At 49.5% G+C, this 23205-nt stretch overlaps 1 protein-coding gene across 1 annotated transcript in view; it reads left to right on the top strand.

Moving 5' to 3' along the window:
* The window catches only part of LOC135205515 (myotubularin-related protein 6-like), a 638726-nt gene that overhangs the window by 593442 nt on the left and 22079 nt on the right, over nt 1-23205 (top strand). The window contains 8 exon segments of the mRNA XM_064236258.1: nt 6408-6565; nt 7568-7693; nt 7884-8018; nt 9185-9317; nt 9522-9754; nt 10215-10323; nt 13646-13787; nt 13950-14078. Coding sequence (XP_064092328.1) covers nt 6408-6565; nt 7568-7693; nt 7884-8018; nt 9185-9317; nt 9522-9754; nt 10215-10323; nt 13646-13787; nt 13950-14078 — 1165 coding nt within the window.

Here is a 23205-nt window from a genome sequence, read left to right as displayed (position 1 = left end):
TGGCCTCACGAAGACGGATCAGAAGTGAAAATTTTGTTGTATGGATACTTTGATGTTTATTTTGTAATAAGTTTGCTTTGGTAATCCTTGAAGCAAATTGGTAATCCTTGAAGCAAATTGAACTAGAAGAGAAATAAATATGTTAAAATGTTTTCTTAGTTTTAATAATTCCTGGAAGGGAAAGGAAAGGGGAGGATTATAAAAACGGTGGAGAAAACGAGGGGATTTCTGGAGATGCCGGGAGAAGAACTAGGCTTCAGAAAAGCCCCTGGAGAATTGAGAGAATTGAGGAGGATTCGTGGAGGTGCCAGGAGAAGAATCAGAGGATTCAACAAAATTCACAAAGTGCCAGGACAAAAAACTAGAAGATTCAGAGAAGCCCCAGGAGAATTGAGAAGATTCAGTGGCATATTCTAGATCTAGGGAATAGAATAGGTGTTCCTCTCGACAGGGACTGGCGGGCGAGGCCCGCCGCGGGTCCCGGGACGGGCGGGCCGGCGTCCGCCGAGTGTCCCGGGACGGGCGGACCGGCGTCCGCCGAGTGTCCAGGGACGGGCGGGCAGCCAGCAGTTATCGTCCGCCCGAGTGTCCCCGGGGAACGGGCTGGCCGGCGTCCCGCCGAGTGTACCGGCACGGGCGGGCCGGCGTCCGCCGAGGGTCCCGGGCCCCAGTGGTCGTGGCCGGCGTCGCCGGAGTCGAGTGTCCCGGGACGGGCGGGCGGAGGTCCGCCGCCCGGGTCCGGGCACGGGCGGGCCGCGTCCGCCGAGTTCACGGGACGGGCGGGCCCGGCGTCCGCCGACGGGTCCAGGACGGGCGGGCCGGCGTCCGCCGAGTGTCCCGGGACGGCGCGCGGCCGGCGGGGGTCCCCGGCGGGTTCCCGGCGACGGGCGGGACGGCCCGTCAGCCGCTGGGTCCCGGGACGGGTGTGCCGGCTGTCCGCCGCGGTCCTGGGAGGGCGGGCGGGCCCGGCGTCCGCGAGGTCCCGGGGACGGGCGTGCCGGGCGTCCGCATCCGCGCGGTCCCGGGACGGGCGGGCCGGCGTCGCCAGCGGGTCCCTGGACGGGCGGGCCGGGCGTCCGCCGCTGGGTCCCCGGGACGGGCGGGGCCGGCGGATAACGCCGCTGGGGGGGGGGGCCTCCCGGGGACGGGCGGCCGGCTAGTCCGCCCAGCGGGTCCCGGGACGGGCGGGCCGGCGTCCGCCTGGTCCCCGGGTCGGGAGGGCCGGGCGGGGTCCCGCCGCGGGGTTCCCGGGACCCGGGGGGCCGGCGGGTCCGCCGCAAGGGTCCCGGGACGGGCGGGACGGCGTCCGCCGAGGTGTCCCGGGACGGTGGGCGGGCCGGCGTCCGCCCCGAGTGTCCCGGGACGGGCTGGACCGGCGTCCGGAGGCCGCAGGTCCCGGGAGGGTAACGGACCGGCGTCCGCCGAGTGTCCGGGACGGCGGGCCGGCGACCGCCGAGTGTCCCGGGACGGGCGGGCCGGCGAAAACCGCCGAGTGTCCCGGGACCGGGCGGGCCGGCGTCCGGCCGCCGAGTGTCCCGGGCACGGGCGGGCCGGCGGTCCGCAGGTGTCCCGGGACGGGGCGGGCCGGCCGTACGCCGAGTGTCCCCTGGACGGGCGGGCCGGCGTCCGCCGCGGGTCCCCGGGACGGACGGGCCGGCCGTCCGCCGGGGTCCCGGACGGGCGGGCCGCGTCCGCCGCGGGTCCCGGGATGGCGTGCCGGATCCGCCGCGTGGTCCCGGACGTGCGGGCCGGCGTCCGACCGCGGGTCCCGGGAACGGGCGGGCCGGCGTCCGCCGCGTCCCGGACGGCGGGCCCGGGTCCGCCGCGGTTCCCGGGACGGGCGGGCCCGGCGTCCGCTGCGTGTCCCGGGCGGCGGGCGGCGTCCGCGAGTGGTCCCGGGACGGGCGGGCCGGCGACCGCCGAGTGTCCCCTGGGACCCGGGCTGGGCCGGCGTCCCGCCGAGTGTCCCGGGACCGGGCGGGCCGGGGCGTCCGCCGAGTGTCCCGGGACGGGCGGGGCCGGCGTCCGCCGAGTGTCCCGGGACGGGCGGGCCGGGCCCGTTTCGCCTCGTTGTTCCGACCGGCGGGCCGCCTCCGGGCCGGGCCGGTCCCGGGACGGGGCGGGCGTCGCCTCCCCCCTTGGGGTCCCGACCGGGCGCCGTGTCCCGGACGGGCGGGCCGGCGTCCGCCCAGGGGTTTCCCGGGGACGGGGCGGGCCGGCGTCCGCCCAGGTTCCCAGGGGAGGGACCGGGCGGCCGCCCGTTCCCCCAGGGTCCCCGGGTTACGGGGGGCGGCGTCCGCCCATGTCCCCGGGACCGGGCGGGCCGGCGTCCGCCCCAGGTTCCCGGGGTACGGGTCGGGCCGGCGTCCCGGCTGTCCCCGGGGGACCCGGGCGGGACCGGGCGTCCGCCCCGGGTCCCGGGGACGGGCGGGCCCGGCGTCCGCCAGGTTCCCGGGGACGGGGGGCCGGCGTCCGCCCAGGTTCCTTCCCGGGGACGGGCGGCCGGCGTCCGCCAGTTCCCGGGGGGGGGACGGGCGGGCCGGCGTCCGCCCCGGTTCCCGGGGACGGGCGGGCCGGCGTCCGCCCAGGTTCGGGGAGGTCGGGCCGGCGTCCGCCCAGGTTCCCGGGGACCCGGCGGGCCGGCGTCCGCCCCGGTTCCCGGGGACCGGGCGGCCGGCCCGTTCCCGGGGACCCAGGTTCCCGGGGACGGGCCGGGCCGGCGCCGCCCAGGTGTCCCGGGGACGGGCGGGCCGGGCGTCCGCCCATTGTCCCGGGGACGGGCGGGCCGGCCCCGTCCGCACAGGTTCCCGGGGACGGGAACGGGCCGGCCCGGGTTTACCGGGCCCAGGTTCCCGGCCCGGGACCGGGAGGGCGGCGTCCGCCCAGGTTCCCACCGGGACCCGGGGCGGGCCGGCGTCCGCCCAGGTTCCCGGGGAACGGGCGGGCCGGCGTCCGACCCAGGTTCCCGGGGGACCGGGCGGGCCGGCCCGGTTAGGGCCGGGCCAAGGTTCCGGCCCGGCCCGGACCGGGAGGGCCGGCGTCCGCCCCGGTTCCCGGGGACGGGCGGGGCCGGCGTCCGCCCAGGTTCCCGGGGACCCGGGGCGGGCCGGCCGTACCGCCCAGGTTCCCGGGGACGGGCGGGCCGGCGTGCCCGGCCCCGGGTTCACGGGGACCGGGAGGGGACGGGCGGTCCGCCACCCGGTTCCCCGGGGACGGGAGGGCCGGCGTCCGCCCAGGTTCCCGGGGACGGGCCGTGCCGGCCTGTTTTAATCCGAACCCGGTTTCCCGGGGACGGGCGGGCCGGCGTCCGACCCAAGGTACCCCACCCGGGGGGACGGGCCGGGCCGGCGTCCGCCCAAGGTTCCCAGGGGCCAACGTGGCCCGGGCCGGCGGGATCCGCCAGGTTCCCGGGGGTTAACCGGGCGGGCCCCCCGGCCCGGGGAGTCCGGCCCAGGTTCCCGGGGGGGGCGGGACCGGCGTCCGCCCAGGGTTCCCGGGGACGGCCCCCCGGGCCCGGGGAGTCCCCGGCCCAGGAGGTTTTTTTTTGGGGATTCCCCGGGGACCCGGGGCCGGGCGGGCCGGCGGTCCGCCCAGGTTACCGGGGCCCCACCCGGGGCGGGCGGGCCGGCCGTCCGCCCAGGTTCCGGGGGGAAACCGGCGTCCGCCCCGGTCCGCCGAGTTCCCATTGGGGGACGGGCGGGCCGGCGTCCGCCCAGGTTTCCCGGGGACGGGGAGGGCCGGCGTCCGCCCCCGGTTCCCGGGGGAAGGGCGGGCCGGCGCCGGCCCCGTTGACCCCAGGTTGGTGGCCCACCCGGGGAGGGGGGCCGGGCCGGCTGCCCCGGTTCCCGGGGGACAGGGCGCCCCGCGGTTCCCGGGGACGGGCGGGTCCGGCGTCCGCCCAGGTTCCACCCGGGGACGGGCGGGTCCGGCGTCCGCCCCGGTTACCCGGGGGACGGGCACCGGCGTTCCGGCAGGTTCCGACGGGCCAACGTAACAGTTCCCGGGGAATTCCCCGGGGACGGCGGGAAACGGTCGTCCGCCCCAGGTTCCCGGGTTACGGGGCGGGCGGGTCGTCCGGCCCCGGTCCCGGGGACGGGAGGGGCCGGCCCGGTTCCGCCCGGTTCCCGGGGACGGGCGGGCCGGCGGGGGGGGGGGGGGGGGGGGGGGGGGTTACCGCCCCAGGTTCCCGGGGACGGGTTTCGGTTGGGACGGCGTCCGCCGCCAGGTTCCCGGGGACGGGCGGGCCGGCGTCCGCCCGGTTCGGGGACGGGTTCCCGGGCCACGTCCGCCCAGGTTCCCGGGGGCGACGCGGGCCGGCGGTCCGGGGACCCCGGTTTTTTTCCCCACCACGGACTGGCCCGGACGGGTCCGCCCGGTTCCCGGGGAGGGCGGGCCGGCGTCCGCCCCGGTTCGTGGCCCGGGGAGCCGGGCGGCGTCCGCCCAGGTTCCCGGGGACGGCGGGGGCCGGCGTCCTTAAGCCCCGGTTCCCCCACCCCCTTGGGGACGTCCCGGGCCGGGGAGGGCCGGCGCCGGCCTAGGTTCCCGGGGACGGCGGGCCCGGAGTTCGCCCCGGTTCGGGGACGGGCGGGCCGGCGTCCGCCCAGGTTCCCCTGTGGTGACGGGCGGGACCCCGGCCTTCCGGGGCCCCGGCTCGGGTTGGCCCAAGGGCGGGGCCGGCGTCCGCCCAGGTTCCCGGGGACGGGCGGGCCGGCGTCCGCCCCGGTTCCCGGGGACGGGCGGGCCGGCGCCCCGGCCCCAGCGGTTCCGGGCTGGCCGGCGGGAGCTCCGCCCAGGTTCCCGGGGACGGGCGGGCCGGCGTCCGCCCCGGTTCCCGGGGACCGGGCGGGCCGGCCCGGTCCCGACAGGTTCCCGGGGACCGGGCGGTGGGCCGGCCGTCCCCGCCCAGGTTCCCGGGGACGGGCGGGGCCGGCGTCCGCCCCGGTTCCCCCCCCGGGGAGGGGCGGGCGGCCGTCCCGCCCAGTTACCGACAACGGGGGGCCGGAGGTTCCGCCCGGTCCCGGGGACGGGCCGGGCGGTGGACCGCCCAAGGTTTCCCGGGGGACCGGGCGGGCCGGCGTCCGCCGGCGGTCCCCTTCCCGGGGACGGGCGGGGACGGCGTCCGCCCACCCAGGTCCGAACCACATTGAGAAATTAATTTCTATCGCCAGAAATGAATTCCGCTGATTTCTTGTTGGCAGAGTGGGGAATTGAACCCAGACCTGAAGATTGGTATTTGAGCATGTAACCGACTTGTCCAACAAGGAACTAAAGGGGTGGGGTAGGTAGGTTGTATCAAGACTCCCTGGAAATTTAGGTAACTGAGTTTTGGTTAATGGCGCCTTTCTCTTATCAGCACCCCTCCGAGAACGGAACCCCTGCCGATAACCGGGGACTGCCCGTATGTATTTTTGAATAAAATTCAACCTTGGGTAGGCCATATAGTCAACCCAAAGTTCTTATTATTTCAGGACAGGCATCGCTACCAACTTACTTTGTACGTGTAGTACTTTATTCATTTTACATGAAAGAAGGTGTATAAATTCAGTGACACGTGTCTACATAAGGTACATGGAAAAACAAACAATAAGTTTAAAGCTTTCATTTTTTAAACAACAGGGGTTAGTTATATATTAGTAACGGCATCCTTAACATACAGATTAAAACCCATAAACTTTCTTATTTACCTTTGATATCAAACTTTGATAGGTCTTGCAAAATCTTTATCATATTTCTTCAATTCTTTAATTTGAGGTTGAATTCTCTGCTGGTTCTATATGGTTACCGTCCCCATATTCTTGATTGGACGATTAAATGGTTATTACCATTTAGACTGCAGATATAATGGCTCACATTCAAATGTTTACAGTTATTAGTTCAATTGCTGTATTGGCTGATTGTTTTCTAAAGTATCAAAAATGCTTACATAGTTTTTTTTTTAACTGTACTGTATCCAGTCCTTGAGGAGATTCATTGCAGTAAATGACTGGTTGCTGTAAATGATTGGCCAGGGTTGTTGAATCAGGATGGTAGATGCATTTCTTATCAGCATTTTCATTTACAGTAGTTCCTTCATGTTCAGATTTCCTTGTCTTCTCAAAAAAACTGTCTTTGGTATTATTGATATACGTACTGCTTTCAAGTCTTTGGTATTATTGATATACGTACTGCTTTCAAGTCCAGAGAGTTGGAATAATTTATGGGGGAAAGGAGGTTGTAAGGAGTTTATTGAAGTATATGAAATAAATTTTGACTTTTCTTGAGTCGTGTAAAGATTTATAATTTTATTTCATTTCATTTTTTCCTTGAGAACAGGAAGTATCCAAATTCAATGCTCTTGTTTTCTGCTTGTATTTATGAGTACTTTTATTATGTGCAGATTCTGACCAGCTTTTCTTTGTTCTTTACAGCACACCTAGATGATTTATATTGCTTCCACTACACTGCTAGCAATGATGACCAGCCCAAAAGAAGCGGCTGGGATATATACAGTCCAGCATCCGAATACCATCGAATGGGTGTGCCAAATGAGGCATGGTCCCCCACTGCACTCAACCATAATTATGAGGTAAAGGTGATGTTGCTTTGTTAATAACTAAAAAGACCATGTGCCTCCATGTTTAGCATCAAGCAGATTAGAGACAAACATTTCTGCATAGTATTTATATTGGAGAAAGTACATATGTAATTTGGTTTGTGGGTCATTACATGGATTAAGAGGTTTGTGGAAGTCCACTTTGAAAGGTGAATAATTTATGACGCATGAAGACATAAAATTACCCAATTCCTTGGGGGTTAAAGTAAAATAACATAGATAACTGCATAGACACACTGTGTGGATTTTACCTTCATAGTTGTTATCTAACAAAAGACCAAGAGTGCATGAGTGCATAGATAAAAGATGAATGCATTTGTAATTTGTATAAGGTCAAATATTATTTATAAGAAATATAGACATAACAAACAGATGGGTATATTGGTATTGACTAACTGGAACTAGTAAACATAAGTTTGCCACTAAATTTTAAAACGGCTTGTTGGCTCTTTAAGGGTGTACTTAACATACTTCAGTTTCACTTATCTTTGAGAATTACCAAAGAGAAGGTTGTATTGTTGCAAAGGCCACGTATTATTTGTAGCTCTGATTAATTTTGACTAAATTGTGTGTGTGTGCTTATGGTATTATATCTCAAAAACAAATTTGACTGTGTAACTATAATCTCATTTTTGGAAGCGGCATGTTCTGTATTACATTTTTAACACCAGGTAAAATATATTTTTACATCCGAAAATTATTAAAATAGTACATGAAACACCAAAGTATGTTACTAATTTTTTACAAATAGTCCACAGATTGAAAACTAAATTATTTTTTGTATATTTTGCAATAGTAGTCCACTGGTGGTAGTCTTCTTTAATTAATGATATCTCAACCTCATCCAGTATCTAATTCAGGTTACGGCCTATTATACCCTTGGAATTCACATAGTTTTATTGCTCTGAATATACTATGTAAGATTTTTCTGTAATTTTTCTGTAACTAATAGTTTTGTTGGTCAATGATTTTCAGATATGCGACACTTACCCACAAGAGCTGTATGTACCTTCCTCAGCCCCGACCAAAGTTATTCTTAGTAGTTCAAAATTCAGAAGTAAGAGTCGGTTTCCAGTTCTCTCTTACCTCCATAAGAATCAGGTATGTCATGGCTATATAAAATGTTTTAGCTTAGGCTTTGCCTAGCATTGCATACGTTGATATGTACAAGTTTTCCAATTTGCATTATTACTAACGCAATGCTAATGTTTTGAGGTTTGTTATAAATGGTATCATTAGTGATGCTCATAGCTATCCACTGTAAAAAATGAAAATCATTCTTCATTTTCAGGCTGCCCTTTGTCGATCTTCACAGCCCCTGTCAGGCTTCAGTGCAAGGTGTGAGGAAGATGAACAGCTCTTGGACTGCATTCTTCAGTCTAACCCAAATTCGACATATATGATTGTTGTAGACACCAGACCAAAGGTATTATTGGCAAGTTCAAGTTTTCTTACTCCACTAACTTGATAAGTTATTGGTTGTGTGTGATCCAATTCTGGACCCTTCAAATTACTGAGTACATATATGTATAAATACATAATACTTCAGCAAAAATGTTGCCTTCCTGCCTTTCCAGCTTATTGATTTCTGAATACATTAGTTGCTGGGAAATTAGCACGTACATTAGTAATGTAAGAAAGACTGTAAAACCATGAACAAGTATTAATATTAGGGGAAATTGGAAGAAAGACTATAAAACAATTAACAAGTATTAGTATTGGGGAAAATTGTTACATGGTTTCAAACAGCTTGGTCATCAGCCATTATATAATATATATATATATATATATATAGATATTATATATATATATATATATATATGTATGTAGTGTATGTATGTATGTATGTAGTATGGTATGTTATTATGGTATGTATGTATGTTATGTATCTTATATTATCTATTATATATATATTAGAATTATATAGATATATAGATAATTATATGGATATATTGTATACATATATATATATATATATATATATATGTATGTATATGTATATGTATATATGTATAGTATATATATATATATATATATATATATATATATATATATATGTATATATATGTATATATATATATATATATATATATATATATATATATATATATATATATGTGTGTGTGTGGTGTGTGTGTGTGTTGTGTGATATTCTATATATATATAATATACTAGATATAATATATAGATAGATATATCTAGATATATGGTAGGCGATAGATATTATAGTATATAGATATATAGAGGTATTATATATTATGAGCATAGATAGTACAGTAATAGAATAGAATATAGATTAGATATAAGATAAGATATTATATATAGGTATATATATATATATATATATATAATATCGATATATATATATAATATAGTATAGATATAGATATACATATATATATATACATATATATATATATATATCTAGATATATATATATAATAATATATATATATATTCTATAGATATATATAAAAGGAACTCTGTTAAAAGGATTCTGTCAACATTTTTCCGAAGCAATTTATATTATATAAAATATATATAGATAAAAGGAACGCTGTTAAAGATGATTCTGTCAACATTTTTTCGCAGATTAATGCAATGGCTAATCGTGCAGCTGGCAAAGGGTATGAAAATGAAGCTTACTATGAGAACATAAAGTTCCACTTCTCAGGAATCGAGAATATTCATGTCATGCGAGCCTCCCTAGCTAAGCTCATTGAAAGTAAGTTTATTTTTCTGTTTCCTCATTGCGAAAGATATTTGTTTCTTATGACTTGGAATAATGATTTTATATAAGCAAATTAGCAGAGAAAGAGGTGGTGGTTGTGTTGTTTAGTACTAATTTGAAAGGATACAATCTTCTCACACGCTTTGTTAATATGTATACTATTAATGTCCAGTTGTTATACCTATACCTATTTTACAGCTTGTCAACTAGTAACACCATCTATGGGTGGGTTTATTGGAGGTGTTGAGTCATCAGGTTGGCTAAAGCATGTGCGTTCAGTCCTTGACACAGCGTCCTTCATCACCAACTCCATAATGGATGGCATAAGTGTCCTAGTACATTGTTCAGATGGCTGGGACCGTACTGCTCAGACATGTGCTCTGGCAGAGTTGTTGTTAGACCCTTACTACCGCACAACACAAGGATTCCAGGTAAATTTTACCTTGGAAATTAGAAATTCTGAAACTGCAAGGTTCTGTGACTTACTTTTCCTCCAGTGCCAAGTTAGAATTCTCCTCCTATTTCCATTTCCCAAGCCTTTTGCAGTCCTCAGACCTTGGTATAAAGTCTAAATATTTGTTTCTCCTCCTTTTTTTGTATTTTGACCAAGTGTGGGCTAGATGTAAACAAAGTAAACAGGTCCCACAGGCCTTTATAGTCTTAAAAATTAGCATTATGTAATATATTAGAATGTTGTATGTGCCGTAGAAATACTGTATGATGGATGATGATAGCTCATAGACTCTTCAAATAGGACTATTTTGTTGCTGTTCAGACCAATTAGTTTTATGCTTTCAGACCAATTAGTTTTAGAGGCAACACCAAACTTTGGTATTTATTTACTGAAAACCTATCTCTTAAATAAGCTAGTAAATTTTTGTTTTTCTTCAGATCTTGATTGAGAAGGAGTGGCTATCATTTGGCCACAAGTTTACAGACAGATGTGGACACATCCAAGGAGACCCAAAAGAAGTTTCTCCAATTTTCACACAATTCATTGGTAAGTTGTTCCTAAGTTGTGATCAGAGAAATCATGCCACTGTGTTTTATGGTCATTTTGGATTGTGATGCACAGTAATGTTTGATACTAGCCTGTCATTTTCTTTCTTAATGTGACTGTTAAACTCTTTTCTGTAAGTTATTTTGATAATCTTCCATGGCTTACTGTATATCAGTTTAAATTATTTTGAGGATTATTGTTAAAGTTGTTGATCATTCTATTATTGCTGGTAAATGTAGCATGGGGTGCTTACAGTATATACTTTTTTAAAATGTTTCAATTGTCAAGTATTAAAAGGGATTTTAGAATTTTCTACACTTTTTAGTAACACTGCAACACACTGGCATTCATTTTTAGAATGCATGTGCGTTACACTAGTATATCATTAGGTTGCCAAAATTGCAAAATATATCATTTAAATTGTAAGTGGATGAAAAAATGCAAGCCACGGTTGTTTAAACAAACACTGTCTTGGGGCACTTAGAAAAGCAAAAGCAGTAGAATTGAGATTAAGAAAGGAATAAGGTATATTTAAAACGGTTTTATACAAAACAGTGATGAATGCAAAGTACAAGTGAAATGAAGTTGTCAAAGACACCGGAACATGCTTTCAATATTTTGTAATCATCTTACAATCAGAAATGTTAGTGTCAGTGCAGTAAAAGCAATGACTATGCTGGGCTGCACATGCAATGACACAAATGAAATTGCAAATGTTACAGTAATAAATCCTTATATATATATATATATATATATATATATATATATATATATATATATATATATATATATATATATATATATATATATATATATATATATATATTAGGTAATTCATACACACTGGTAAATGTTTAATTGCACAGTACCAGCCTTCTTTACACCTTCATATATACATAATGAAATAACTTAGTATTAACATGTATTTTTACAATTTATGTGATGCAAGCAAATCAAAATTGAGTTTTGATTAGGTTGACAAGTAAAAGTTTTAATTTGGATAATGGTTGTACTCGTTTATCAAGAATGTTATTCTAAATCTGTTAGGTAAATCCTTTTTGATGGAATGCATTGACAAAACCTACAATTTTATGAAAAGTAGTTACTTCACAATGCTATTTTAATGAACACTTGAGTCTGAGATATTTTTATTTTGTTAAACCAGATCATTGACCTTAAAACTAAGGGAAAGTATTAGATGTTATAAATTTTTTAATTTGTGTTAGGAAAAGTTGAATATTCATAATAAATTCCTAAATTCCTATACAGTAATTGTTTTGTTTTTGAAGTTCATTTACACATTAGAAATCCCAAGAAAATTTATAATATTGGAAGTTGACTACATAATCATGAATTAAACCTCCTTGATAGTGTTTCTATAATGAGAATGGCCAACATTGAAAATATATATATATGTATGTGTGTGTGTGTGTGTGTGTGTGTGTGTGTGTGTGTATTATATATATATATATATATATATATATATATATATATATATATATATATATATATATATATCATCTTTGAAAAGTGCAGTAACTTTGTGAATGGGTATCACATCTTGTGAAAGTACGTATATGCACTAACTGGTAGGTGCTGTAATTACTTTTGCATCATATTTATGCATGTACAAAAATAAAAATAATAAGTTTTTAATAAAGATTTTATACAGAAAAGCTTTAAAAGTTAAAAATGTACAGAATGAATTAAACATAAACACTTTTGCAGGGTTTTGCAGTGTTTCTGGAGGATTTGCAAATGTTCGTGAAGAACTCGTGTATGCTAATTAGTTAGGTTCCAAGGAAAAGTTTGCGCTATTGTGAATTCGCGCAAATCAAGTCATGTAAGTTTGGGGTATTACTGTAACTCACAAGCAGTATTTTTCATAATAGCTAAAGCTTTGAGAAATAGGGGTTAAATTATGCTGTATATCACCAACACATGTTGGAGTTATGAAAATGAAGATACAGATAATGTAGCTAAATAAGCTACAAATGAATCAATTGTACAATCTCAAAAACAGGGTAAGAGTGGTCAAGTATTTTGCAAAACCCTGCAAAAGTGTTTATGTTTAATTCATTATGTACATTTTTAACTTTTAAAGCTTTTCTGTATAAAATCTTTATTAAAAACTTATTATTTTTATTTTTGTACATGCATAAATATGATGCAAAAGTAATTACAGCACCTACCAGTTAGTGCAAATACGTACTTTTACAAGATGTGATACCCATTCACAAAGTTACTGCACTTTTCAAAGATGATATACCTTCAGAAACTTTAATTTCTAAAGTACGTACTAGTATACTACTACAATTAGTATAAGTCTCATCCTTTTAGGCGTTAAATCTATATGGAAATTTCGTGTTTGCTATTTATATTTTTGAAAATATATACATATAAAGGCAGTAAGTAATTCACAGCGTTTGTCACTATATAAGACCTCCATGATCCACTAGTAAAACATATCAGAGACATAACAGAGTTTTCGTTCTGTGAAAATGACTTTCTTAACCCCGGAGAAAAGTGCTGGTACAATCTGTATGTACTATGTTACGTGATTACAGCACATACAGTTAATGTACTTTCAGAAGATGAGATCCCATTCACAATTTTTAAAGATGATACCCCTCCAGAGTTTTACATCACATGACGTATATATTCTCTCTCTCTCTCTCATAGTTAGCCCTCACACTAGTACATGATTTCAAATTGACTGAATATGACGTATGTACAAACATGTTTTCTTTATTTTATTGAATTGTGTACCTTCCTTATGACTGACTTATGAAGTTCACCTAGTGACCCGAAGAAAACTTCTTTTATAAATGAAATAACAGTTAACTTAATTTCAATTAAAAGTTAGCCTACTACTTAGGGAGCATGATTGTGGTCAAACAATAGAAACAAGCATTTATTTGCATTTTTAGAGACCATGCCAAAATTACGCGAAACTTCCCCATGCGCGAGGGGGTCTGGAACCTAACCTCATGTAAGTTCTGGGTATTACTGTACTAACAGTTGTTAAGAAGCTTGATTTGTCAAAGCTCCCAGTGTAGTTCTTGAAGGACTATTAACTACGATATTTTACATTTTTTGATAATTTCAGTGGCAGAGAAAGATGCACCACTAATAACAAGAATTTAGATCCATACGTGTAACTAGCATGATGTATTAAGAAATAAATTCATATCCTAAAGCTGATAAAAAATTTACTAGTTTGTCTGAATGGTGAGGAATCACGAGTGAATACGTATAAACAATATTTTTGAAATTCACATGTCAATGTTTCACAAAATCTATTAAGCACTTTCGTTTACAGATTGTGTGTGGCAACTTCAGCAGATTCTTCCATCGGCATTTGAGTTCAATGAAAGATACCTCTTGATTCTTCATGATCATGTGTATTCTTCACAATTTGGGACTTTTATAGGCAATTGTCAGAAAGACAGAATTGACCTGAGGTAACTATATTGTTTAAATTGTTAAAATTATCTGTAGATTTAAACATTCTTAATTTTTCATTTATGTTTTGAAATTTATCACATGTATACACTCTTAACTTAGATATGAAGTTTAGGTTGTAGTCCTGTAGACTAATGGATTTTTTCCTCTTTTGTATCCAGGTTGTCAGAAAGGACATATTCTCTTTGGGGGTACATAAAATGCCATGAAAGTGAGTACAGAAATCCTCTCTATAGAAGAGACTCGACTGCTGATGTCCTGCGTCTTAACCTGTGCCCTCAGAGCATCAAGTAAAGTATATTTTAATTTATAATATTTAGATTACCAGTGTAATGGTATTTCATTGCAGACTTTTTTTTGTAAGATTAAATGATGACCTATGGATGGATATATGGTATGTAAGTTGTTCAGTGCTGTAGTGAAAATTCTTTGATTTAAAGTACTAGATTATGTATTTGAGGTAGCTTGTTTAATCATTGTAACCATTGGCATCTAGTTATAAAAATTTTTTAATGGCATTACCGTTTGATAACATCATCATTATTTTTGTTAGTTGTTTGTTCCGATATGGTATACAAACCATCGGTCTTTTACAATAGGAAGGTACTTAGCGGCAGCTGAACCGGTCGTAAACTTTTTGAACAAGGGGTTCGGTAGTTAACTACTTGTCCGGCAGTTAGCGGTACGCTCGACTGCGAGGCGAGGAGCCACTTTGCTTTTGGCCGCGCTCGTGGATGGACGTGCTGCTCTTCGTCTCTCTGCCCGCTTCTGTCGTATGCTTTGTTTTCTTCACTGCGTGAAGGCTTTCTCACTTTTCCTTTTACTTGTGTGTCTGTTTTACTTTTCATTTTATTATGGAAATTACTAAACCAAGAGCCAGAGAAGCCCCCTACCCCCCTTCAACTGTAGACTATGCCCGGGTATTGGGGGCCGTAAGTGTGGGGCTTTCCGCTCTTCCGTGTAGGTAGATCCTCATGATTTTTGTGCTCGGTGTCGAGGGCATGAATGTTCTCGCGCCGAGACTTGTGATACATGTATCTTTTGGTGGGAGGCACAGTGAGAGTGCTACAGGGGGAGGAGGAAGCCGCGGAAGCCGGCTAAGGAGTCGTCAGAGAACTCCCCGGCTACGCCCTTGGTCACTGATTTGTCTTCCTCCTTTCTCCCTCCGGCTCAGCTCCCTCGTATGGCTCCTTCCCCTTCCTTCGGGGGAGGTTTCTCGCTCCCTCTCCTCCCTCGATCATTCGAGCGTAGAGGAGGGGGCGAGATACCCCAACATCCAGTTGTACTTGGGGTCCTCCGTTCGCTCGGGCTGGGAACTATCTCCCCCCAGGCGAGGGGGGACCCCCCACTGATCTACCTGACTTTCCCTCCCTCAGATTTGCTGTCTACTGGCGACGATCTCGGCAGGGCCTGGTACTCGCTGGGGCTGCAAGGGACACCGACGGTCCAGGGGCTGCTTAGTCACCTGGCGAGAGGGGCTACGCTGGTCACGCACAGGCCTACCACGACGGTATCCATGCCGGGCTATGCTGCTCCACCTCACCTGGTGTATACACAACACGTAGCCACAGTGACCCCGACAGCCGCTGTGCAGGCTCCGCTGCCGGAGGTTTCCTTGCCCGTTGCTACGCCACCTCCTGGTTTCTCCGCTCCTGCCGCAGCCCCGGACTTCCGGTGTCCCAAGAGCTCACCGCTAGACCTACCTCCTGTGCAGAGGATGCTGCCGGTTCCTGCCCCACCTCCTGTTTCTGATTTCGTTGCCGCTCCAGCCTTGGTACCAGTTCCTGCCGCTGTCGTTCCTGCTTGTGGTGTTGCTGCTCCCACCCAAGGTCCTTCTGGACAGGTGCAGTCGGGCCCTGTTGCTTCGGTAACTGCCCCGGCTCCATCCTGGATGGAAGACCTGACGGTGGTGCTGAGGAAGCTGAGGAAGAGGAAGAGGAAGAAGGTGTCGTCTTCATCTTCATTGTCTTCTTCTTCATTGTCTTCTTCATCGTCGTCGCCTGCCGCCGCTTCCCCTTCAACTTCTAAGGCCCCCAAGCCGAAGAAGAAGAAGAAGGCTGCCTCCTCCCCCCTTAAGAAGTCTCGTGTCAAGACTTCTAAGGGTCCGTCTCGCTCTGGTGGGACGGTTGGGACTTTCGTCGGTCCTCCTGCCACGGTCCTCGGACCAACCAGGTCGTACGCGCAAGTGGTAGGAGGAGACCAGGAGGGGTCTGTCGTGGTTCCTCCTGTGGAAGGAGGAGGCTCTCGGGAGGCATTCTCGTTGGAAGGGCTTGACAGTCCGTCTCCACAGGATGCAGTCACTCCCAAGATCCAGAGGTCGTTCGCGGAGGTGATTGCGCTGATCCGTCAGCACAACGACCTCGGAGAAGGATCGCTGCTCCCACCTACCGAACCCACATCGGGCTTGGAGGCGTTCTGGGGACCTAAGAAGGAACCCAGGACGGTGGTGGGTCTGCCGCGATCAACTTTGGCTGACAGTGTGCTGGGCCAGGTGAACGCTCTCGTCTCCAGACAGAAGGGTTCACTTCAGTCCAGTAGGTCCGCTAAGCTCCTTCCTCCACCTCTACCGCGACAGAGGCGCTTTTACGTGCCTTTGAAGGACCCTCTGCCGCCCAAACAGGTTAACCCGGACCTAGCCAGACTAACTCCAGGGGTTTCTCTGCCGCAGCTCCTGTCGGAGAACCTCTGGTTCTCGCAGTAGGAGGCACTTGCCTTGGAGTCTACCGCAATGGCAGCCTTCCAAGCAGTCTCATGGCTCGACCTGTGGTCCCTCACAGTGTCAAAAACCGCGGCCTCCTTAGGGAATATCACTCCTGAAGGAGACCCGGCTTTCGTGAGACTGTGCCAGTCTGGGGGTAGGGCTATCGCCTACCTGGCCCACCAAACGGCCAACCTGTGGGCCAACCTGGTTCTCCGGTGTAGAGACGCTGTTCTCACCCGAGTGACCAGGGCGGCCGGGCGTGAGGCGGCTCTGGGTCTTCGCAACGGACCGGTGTGGAACTCCTCCTCTCTCTTCCTGGGAGAGATGGTGGACGCTGTGGTGGAAAGACGGCGCACTGACGGCAGTGACCATTAAGTACACCAGGCAGTCTCGAAGGCGTCTGGGCAGCCTCGAGTTACTGCGGCCAAACCTAAGAGCTTGGTTAGCGGTTCCTCTGCGGCCAAGACGATCGTATCGTCGAAGCCCAAAGGAAAGGTTCTGCCTTCAACTACTTCTAGGGGCGATCGTCACCAGCCCTCCTTCTCATGAGGGGGGGTAGGTAAGAAGAAGTTAAAGAGAGGTGGGAAATGCTAGGGACGGCGTTCCCCCTCACCTGCTGCCGGAAGTGGGGGGTTGCCTGGCGAGCCATTGGGCAACATGGCAGCGCTACGGTGCGGAGACCTGGATAGTAAACGTCCTTCAGGAGGGATATTTACTACCCTTCAAGTCTCGGCCACCCCTCACCTCCAACCCAGTCCATCTCCAATCCTACATTCCTGGCTCGACCAAGGATGTGATGCTTCGGCAGGAAGTAGAAGCCATGCTGAGCAAGTGAGCTGTGGAGATCGTTCAGAATCAGTCGCTGGGCTTCTACAGCCACCTCTTCCTTGTGGAGAAGTCTATGGGGGGCTGACGCCCCGTGATAGATCTCTCTCCCTTGAACCGATTCGTTCGCCAGACTCGGTTCACGATGGAAACAGCATGGTCGGTGCTCGATTCCATCAGTGAGAACGACTTCATGCTCTCTGTAGATTTGAAGTATGCGTATTTCCAGATACCTGTCCATCAATCCCCCAGGAAGTACCTCCGCTTCATCCTCAACGGGACGGTGTACCAGTTTAGGGCACTTTGTTTCGGTCTCTCAACCGCCCCATAGGTGTTCACGCGAGTGTTCACGCTGGTGTCTGCTTGGGCCCACTCGGTAGGGATACGTCTCTTGAGGTATCTCGACTCCTCGAATTCTGCCATGAACTGGGAATCGTGGTGAATCATGAGAAGTCAGAGCTCAAACCCAAGCAGAGGATGAAGTACCTGGGCATGCTGATCGACACGGCAGCAGGGCGAGTCTTCCCCGCAGATTCGCGGATCAGCAGATTCAGGGAGGCAGTAAGACAGTTCCTGTCTCAACAGGAGCAACCGGCTCAGCAATGGCAAGTCATGATCGGCCACCTGCCGTCTCTCGAGAAGCTAGTCCCTCACGGGCATCTTCACCTGCGGTCTCTTCAGTGGAGACTAAAGGAGTGTTGGTCACAGGCAAGGGACCCTCCCTTCTTCCCCGTGTCCCTCACGGAGGAGGTGAGGCAGGACCTAGCCTGGTGGCTGGACAACAGGAACCTCATAAGAGGAGTGCCTCTTCGCACTCCCCCTCAGAGATGCTTCTCTTCTCGGACACATCCACCGAGGGATGGGGCGCACACCTGGATGAGTTGCTGACTGCAGGTGTGTGGGACTATCACGACAAGCACCTTCACATCAACGTCCTGGAGCTCAAGGCAGCGTTCCTCGCTCTCCAAAAGTTCCAGGACCGTCTGGTGGGATACTCGGTGGTGTTGATGTGCGACAACACCACAGTAGTGGCATACGTCAACAAGCAAGGGGGTCTAGTGTCCGTTCCGTTGCACCAGTTGACGCTGCAGGTGCACAAGTGGGCCGCGGCACACTCAAAAGAGTTGTCGGCTCACTACATTCCAGGCAAGTGGAATGTGGTAGCCGACAAGCTCAGTCATCGGGTTCAGGTGATAGGAACCGAGTGGTCCCTTCACCCAGATGTGGCGGAAAGGCTGTTCAACGTGTGGGGGCGTCCAGTCGTGGATCTGTTCGCCACCCGGCACAACAGAAAACTCCAGGTTTTCTACTCAATTGTGCCGGACCCATGGGCAGCCGCAGAGGACGCCCTTCAGCATCCGTAGGACAACCTCTTCGTCTATGCCTTCCCTCATTCTGTCTGATTCGCAAAGTAATCAGCAGGGCGCTGATCACTGCGAACCTTCGGATGATCCTGGTGGCGCCCAAACGACCTCAAGCCGTTTGGTATCCGGACCTGCTGGCTCTGCTTGCTGGAGAGCCAAGAGAGATTCCCCCCTGGTACAACCTTCTGTGCCAGCCACACGTGGAACGGTACCACCGATCCGTCGAGTCCCTGTGTCTTCACGGCTGGCTTCTATCCACCATCTCTTGTGAGCGAGAGGCTTTTCTTGCAGCGCAGCGACAGAGATGACCGGATACCTTAGACAGTCCTCTGCGGCTGTCTACCAGGGAAAGTGGTCCGTCTTCTGTGGTTGGTGTCGTGGAAGGGGTCTCTCTCCTCTCAGAGCCTCTCTTCAGCTGGTAGCGTCTTTCTTCGCCGAGAGAAGCTCCTCTCCGTCTCTGCAATTAAGGGCTACAGAGCTGCCCTGGCCTTAGTCCTTAAACTGCAAGGTGTGGATATCTCCTCTTCTTTCAAGATCTCCCTCCTGATGAAGAGCTTCGAGAGGCCTTGCCCACCCAGGGAACTCAGGCCCCCGCGGTGGGATGTGACTCTCGTCCTTAGGAGTTTGACTCACAGACCCTTCGAGCCACTTTGAGAGTCGTCAGACAGGGATCTGACCCTCAAGACCCTCTTCTAGTGGCCCTGGCATCGACAAAGAGAATAGGCGAACTTCACAGTCTTTCCTTCAACGTTAAGCATTCCAGGGGATGGGAATCTGTGACGCTCGATTTCATCCCGAACTTCGTAGCGAAGACTCAGAATCCTTCGGTCCCTGATGACCGGTTCGAGTCTTTCATGATCCCCTCCCTGAAGGATTTCACCGATAATGATGCGGATGAGATGCTGCTTTGTCCTGTGAGGACGCTACGGCGCTATCTGAAGAGAACTCGGCACCTCAGGCCTGAGTGTCGACGCCTCTTCGCTAGCACCGGGGTTACCAAGAAAGAGGTTTCCAAGAACACTCTTTCTTCTGGCTGCGTTAGGTGATCAGGAGGGCTTACGAGACAGCTGACAGTGACGACACCCGTACCCTTCGTCTGAGAGCCCACGAAGTCAAAGGTATTGGTCCAACCCTTGTGTTCCGCAAGAACTTCTCCCTGTCACAGGTACTGAAGGCAGGGGTTTGGGCCAACCAGACCACCTTCACTTCTTTTTACCTTTGGAATATCACTCACAGGTCCTTGGACAACTTTTCCTTGGGACCCGTGGTGGCTGCTCAACAAGTTGTGTAGTCTACCCAGCATCCGAGCGGACAGAACAGCATCGCATCCTTGTGTGACTGTATGCATGGACGAGTGAAGGAGAGTGTGACTGGCTTCTCTTCCTCCTTCATTCTTCCTCTACCTGTGGGCAGAGGGCCACGGTCGTCACTACGCTGAACAGGAGGCCAATGTAGGTAAGCTACACAACCGAGCCCCATTCTATCCCTTTTAGTAGGGATAGAAGTGTTTATCCACCACTCCCCAACAAGGGGCGTAGTGGAAGCCAACAAGAGACAAACCCATAACTTTACCTTGGCTCTTGAAGTAGGAACTAGTTCTTGCTTTTTGCTATTTATAAGAGGTACGCTTGCCTCCCTCTTATAAATTTGGTCCAGAAGTCTGACCACTGATCCTGCGGTGCACACCCCGATCAGCTGGGCAGAGGCTAGGATCCCTCCCTCTGCTCTTACGACCAGGGAGGGAATCCAAGGTAGGACGAACACCAGTCTGTTCATAAGACTCAGATTCCACCCACCAATAAGTGAGTCTTCCTATTGTAAAGGACTGATGGTTTGTATACCGTATCGGAACAAATAACAATTTGTCGAAAATTGTATTTTTCCTAACTATACAAACCTGAGGTCCTTTACATATAGTCCCACCTCATGCCACCCCTCACTCTGCATTTCCTGGGCCTCAAGCAAAGTGGCTCCTCGCCTCGCAGTTGAGCGTACCGCTAACTGCCGGACAAGTAGTTAACTACCGAATCCCTTGTTCAAAAAGCTTACGACCGGTTCAGCCGCTGCTAAGTACCTTCCTATTGTAAAGGACCTCAGGTTTGTATAGTTAGGAAAAATACAATTTTCTACAAATTGTTATTTTTAAAGAGAAAATTACTTCAGTTTCTGGATTTGGTTTGACTAAATTTCTTGACTCGTTTTGTACATTCAATTCTTGATCAAGTGCTGTAGTAACACGAATACTGTGTCATGATGCAAATCCAGTAAGCAATAAACACACTTGTTTGAAAGTCACGAAGAAAGTTCTACAACTAATAACCTTTTTATTGTAGAGCAAGGAAATGCTGTACATCAGATAAGCAAATGCTCTATTGTAGTAAATCTTTGGAAATTTAGTAGAATGAATGACTGAGCCCAGAAGTTAGAGGGGATGCTCAAGTTCTGTCACTCACAAGGATAAGAAACAACTTTTTGAAACAGAATATGACTTCCTGTAAGTTAACAGTCATTTATCTGTCAGATTGACCAGTTTGATATATACAGGTACTTTAATGCTAGTATTTAAAATCTGATGTAAGAAATTAGTTAAAATTTTTGTAGCCGTCTAAACCATTCAATGCAAACTGTTTCAGTCATTTAAGCTTGTAACAAAGTATTTGAGTTGAGGAAGCTTTATGACCCCAATTCCCGTTTTGTTTATGACTTGGGCTTTGTTATTGACTTTGGTTTTGATTTTGACTAGAATTTTGAATGCTAGTTCGTGTGATAAGAATGAACAGCAAAAATGTTATGAGTGCGTGGATGCTTTACTTTTTTCATGAATATTGATATTAGATAATTCTGTACTATGTGTATTAGCTGTGCTTACCTACACAATTTGGCTTCTGTTCAGTGTTCTGTTTGGGAGCCTTCCCTGTGAAAATCTGTTCCCTAGGTAGAGGTCCTGGAACATTTTCCCATGGCCTAAAACTCCTCTCCTGCCTATGTTGCACAGTGTGTCCTAGCTTTGTTCTCAAACTACCTCCTGCAGTTGTTGTTGTTACTCCCACTCAATTGGGACACCTGCCTCAACTTCAACCTGGAAAAGGTAAAAAACAAAAATGCAAGTGTAATTCATCTTCCTCTAGCTCCTTGTTCTTAATAACGAGGTTCTAGGTGGAAAATGGTTCAAGGAGTTCAAATAGATTTGCTCTCTCTCTCAAAAAGATAAGAAGGCTTGGTAGGAAACTTAATGCCAGAAGGCCCAGTGGACATCCAACGACAATAATCCCCATGCCCATTCATGAGAACAGGTGATAATGGGCTTTGCAGATGATCTGGTTTATAAACTTGCTCATAACCAGTTTGGTTAATGAGCTTATACACCTGCATAGCATTCTAGGGAGATGGGGACTGCTATAGATTCTTCTCTCATTCATGGTTCTTTGTAATAGACCCTGGACATTTATGGGAGTGCTTATTACTAGTAGCCTCTATCCCTTATTGGTACTGTTTCATATGTTACCACTGCTAAGTCTCATGTTGATGGTTTCTTGCATGATCATTCCCTTCTGCTTGGTATCCATTCCTGACATTCTCATTTATGGATGCTGTTCAACAAGGATACAATAATGCATGTGCTCCCCAGGACCAAGCATCAATCCCAGAACTGTTTAGCACAGAGACAATAACACTTATGTTGGCTCCCTTGGGTTAAGTACCAGTTCCAATAAGTGTGGTGCTACAGTTGTGTATGGTATCACTCATACAGGTCAGTCACTCCCCACAATTGATGGGGCACTCATCAGGTCAGGCTTTAATGTCTCTCTCTCCTACTTCAATAGGAGGGCCTTCTCATCCTGCTGAGGGTCCCTTGCATTTGGAGCCATAGTAGACAAGAGACAGAGTTACTTCCCTGAAGTCACTGGGTTCATCTTAGAGGGCAGTGGTCTTGGGGAATCGATCAGTGTTCTTCCCAGCACACTGTAGCATTGACGCAGATGACCTTGGGTTTGCTCATGAAGCAATTCTGTTGATATGTTTTCCCTGATCTTTAGTCATTCAGGGTGTTCAGGTTGAATTCAGATCTTTGATCTCCTGACTGGAACAAAAAGGGTTGGGAATCACCACATTTGCTCCTGAGTTTCGGTCAAAAACTCAAGACCACATCAGTCTCTGATAAGAGATTGAAGAGCTTTTTGATTGAGACAAGATGCATTTGTGCCCCAAAAGGGTTATCTAGTACTGTCTGCACAGGTTTCAACATTTTAGGCTTGAAGGTTGATGACTCATTATGACCAACCTGTACAAGGTGTTGAACGCCATTCCGTTCTGTCATCATGTGGTTATCAGGTGGGGCTTTTTGCTTAATAGTAAATAGAGTAAAAAATCTGCAGTACTCTTGGGACCTCACCCCCAGAATCTCAAGAGATGAAATCTGCAAGATGTCATATGATGTCATCAAAATCTGAAAGGATTAAGTGTAGGTCGTTTTGCTGGTTAAGCACGTAATTGCTGTTTGCAAATCACCATATGCTTATAAGCTTT

This window comes from Macrobrachium nipponense, chromosome 24, assembly GCF_015104395.2.
Source record: "Macrobrachium nipponense isolate FS-2020 chromosome 24, ASM1510439v2, whole genome shotgun sequence".
Lineage (NCBI taxonomy): Eukaryota > Metazoa > Arthropoda > Malacostraca > Decapoda > Palaemonidae > Macrobrachium > Macrobrachium nipponense.
This window is presented reverse-complemented; position numbering and strand designations above follow the sequence as displayed.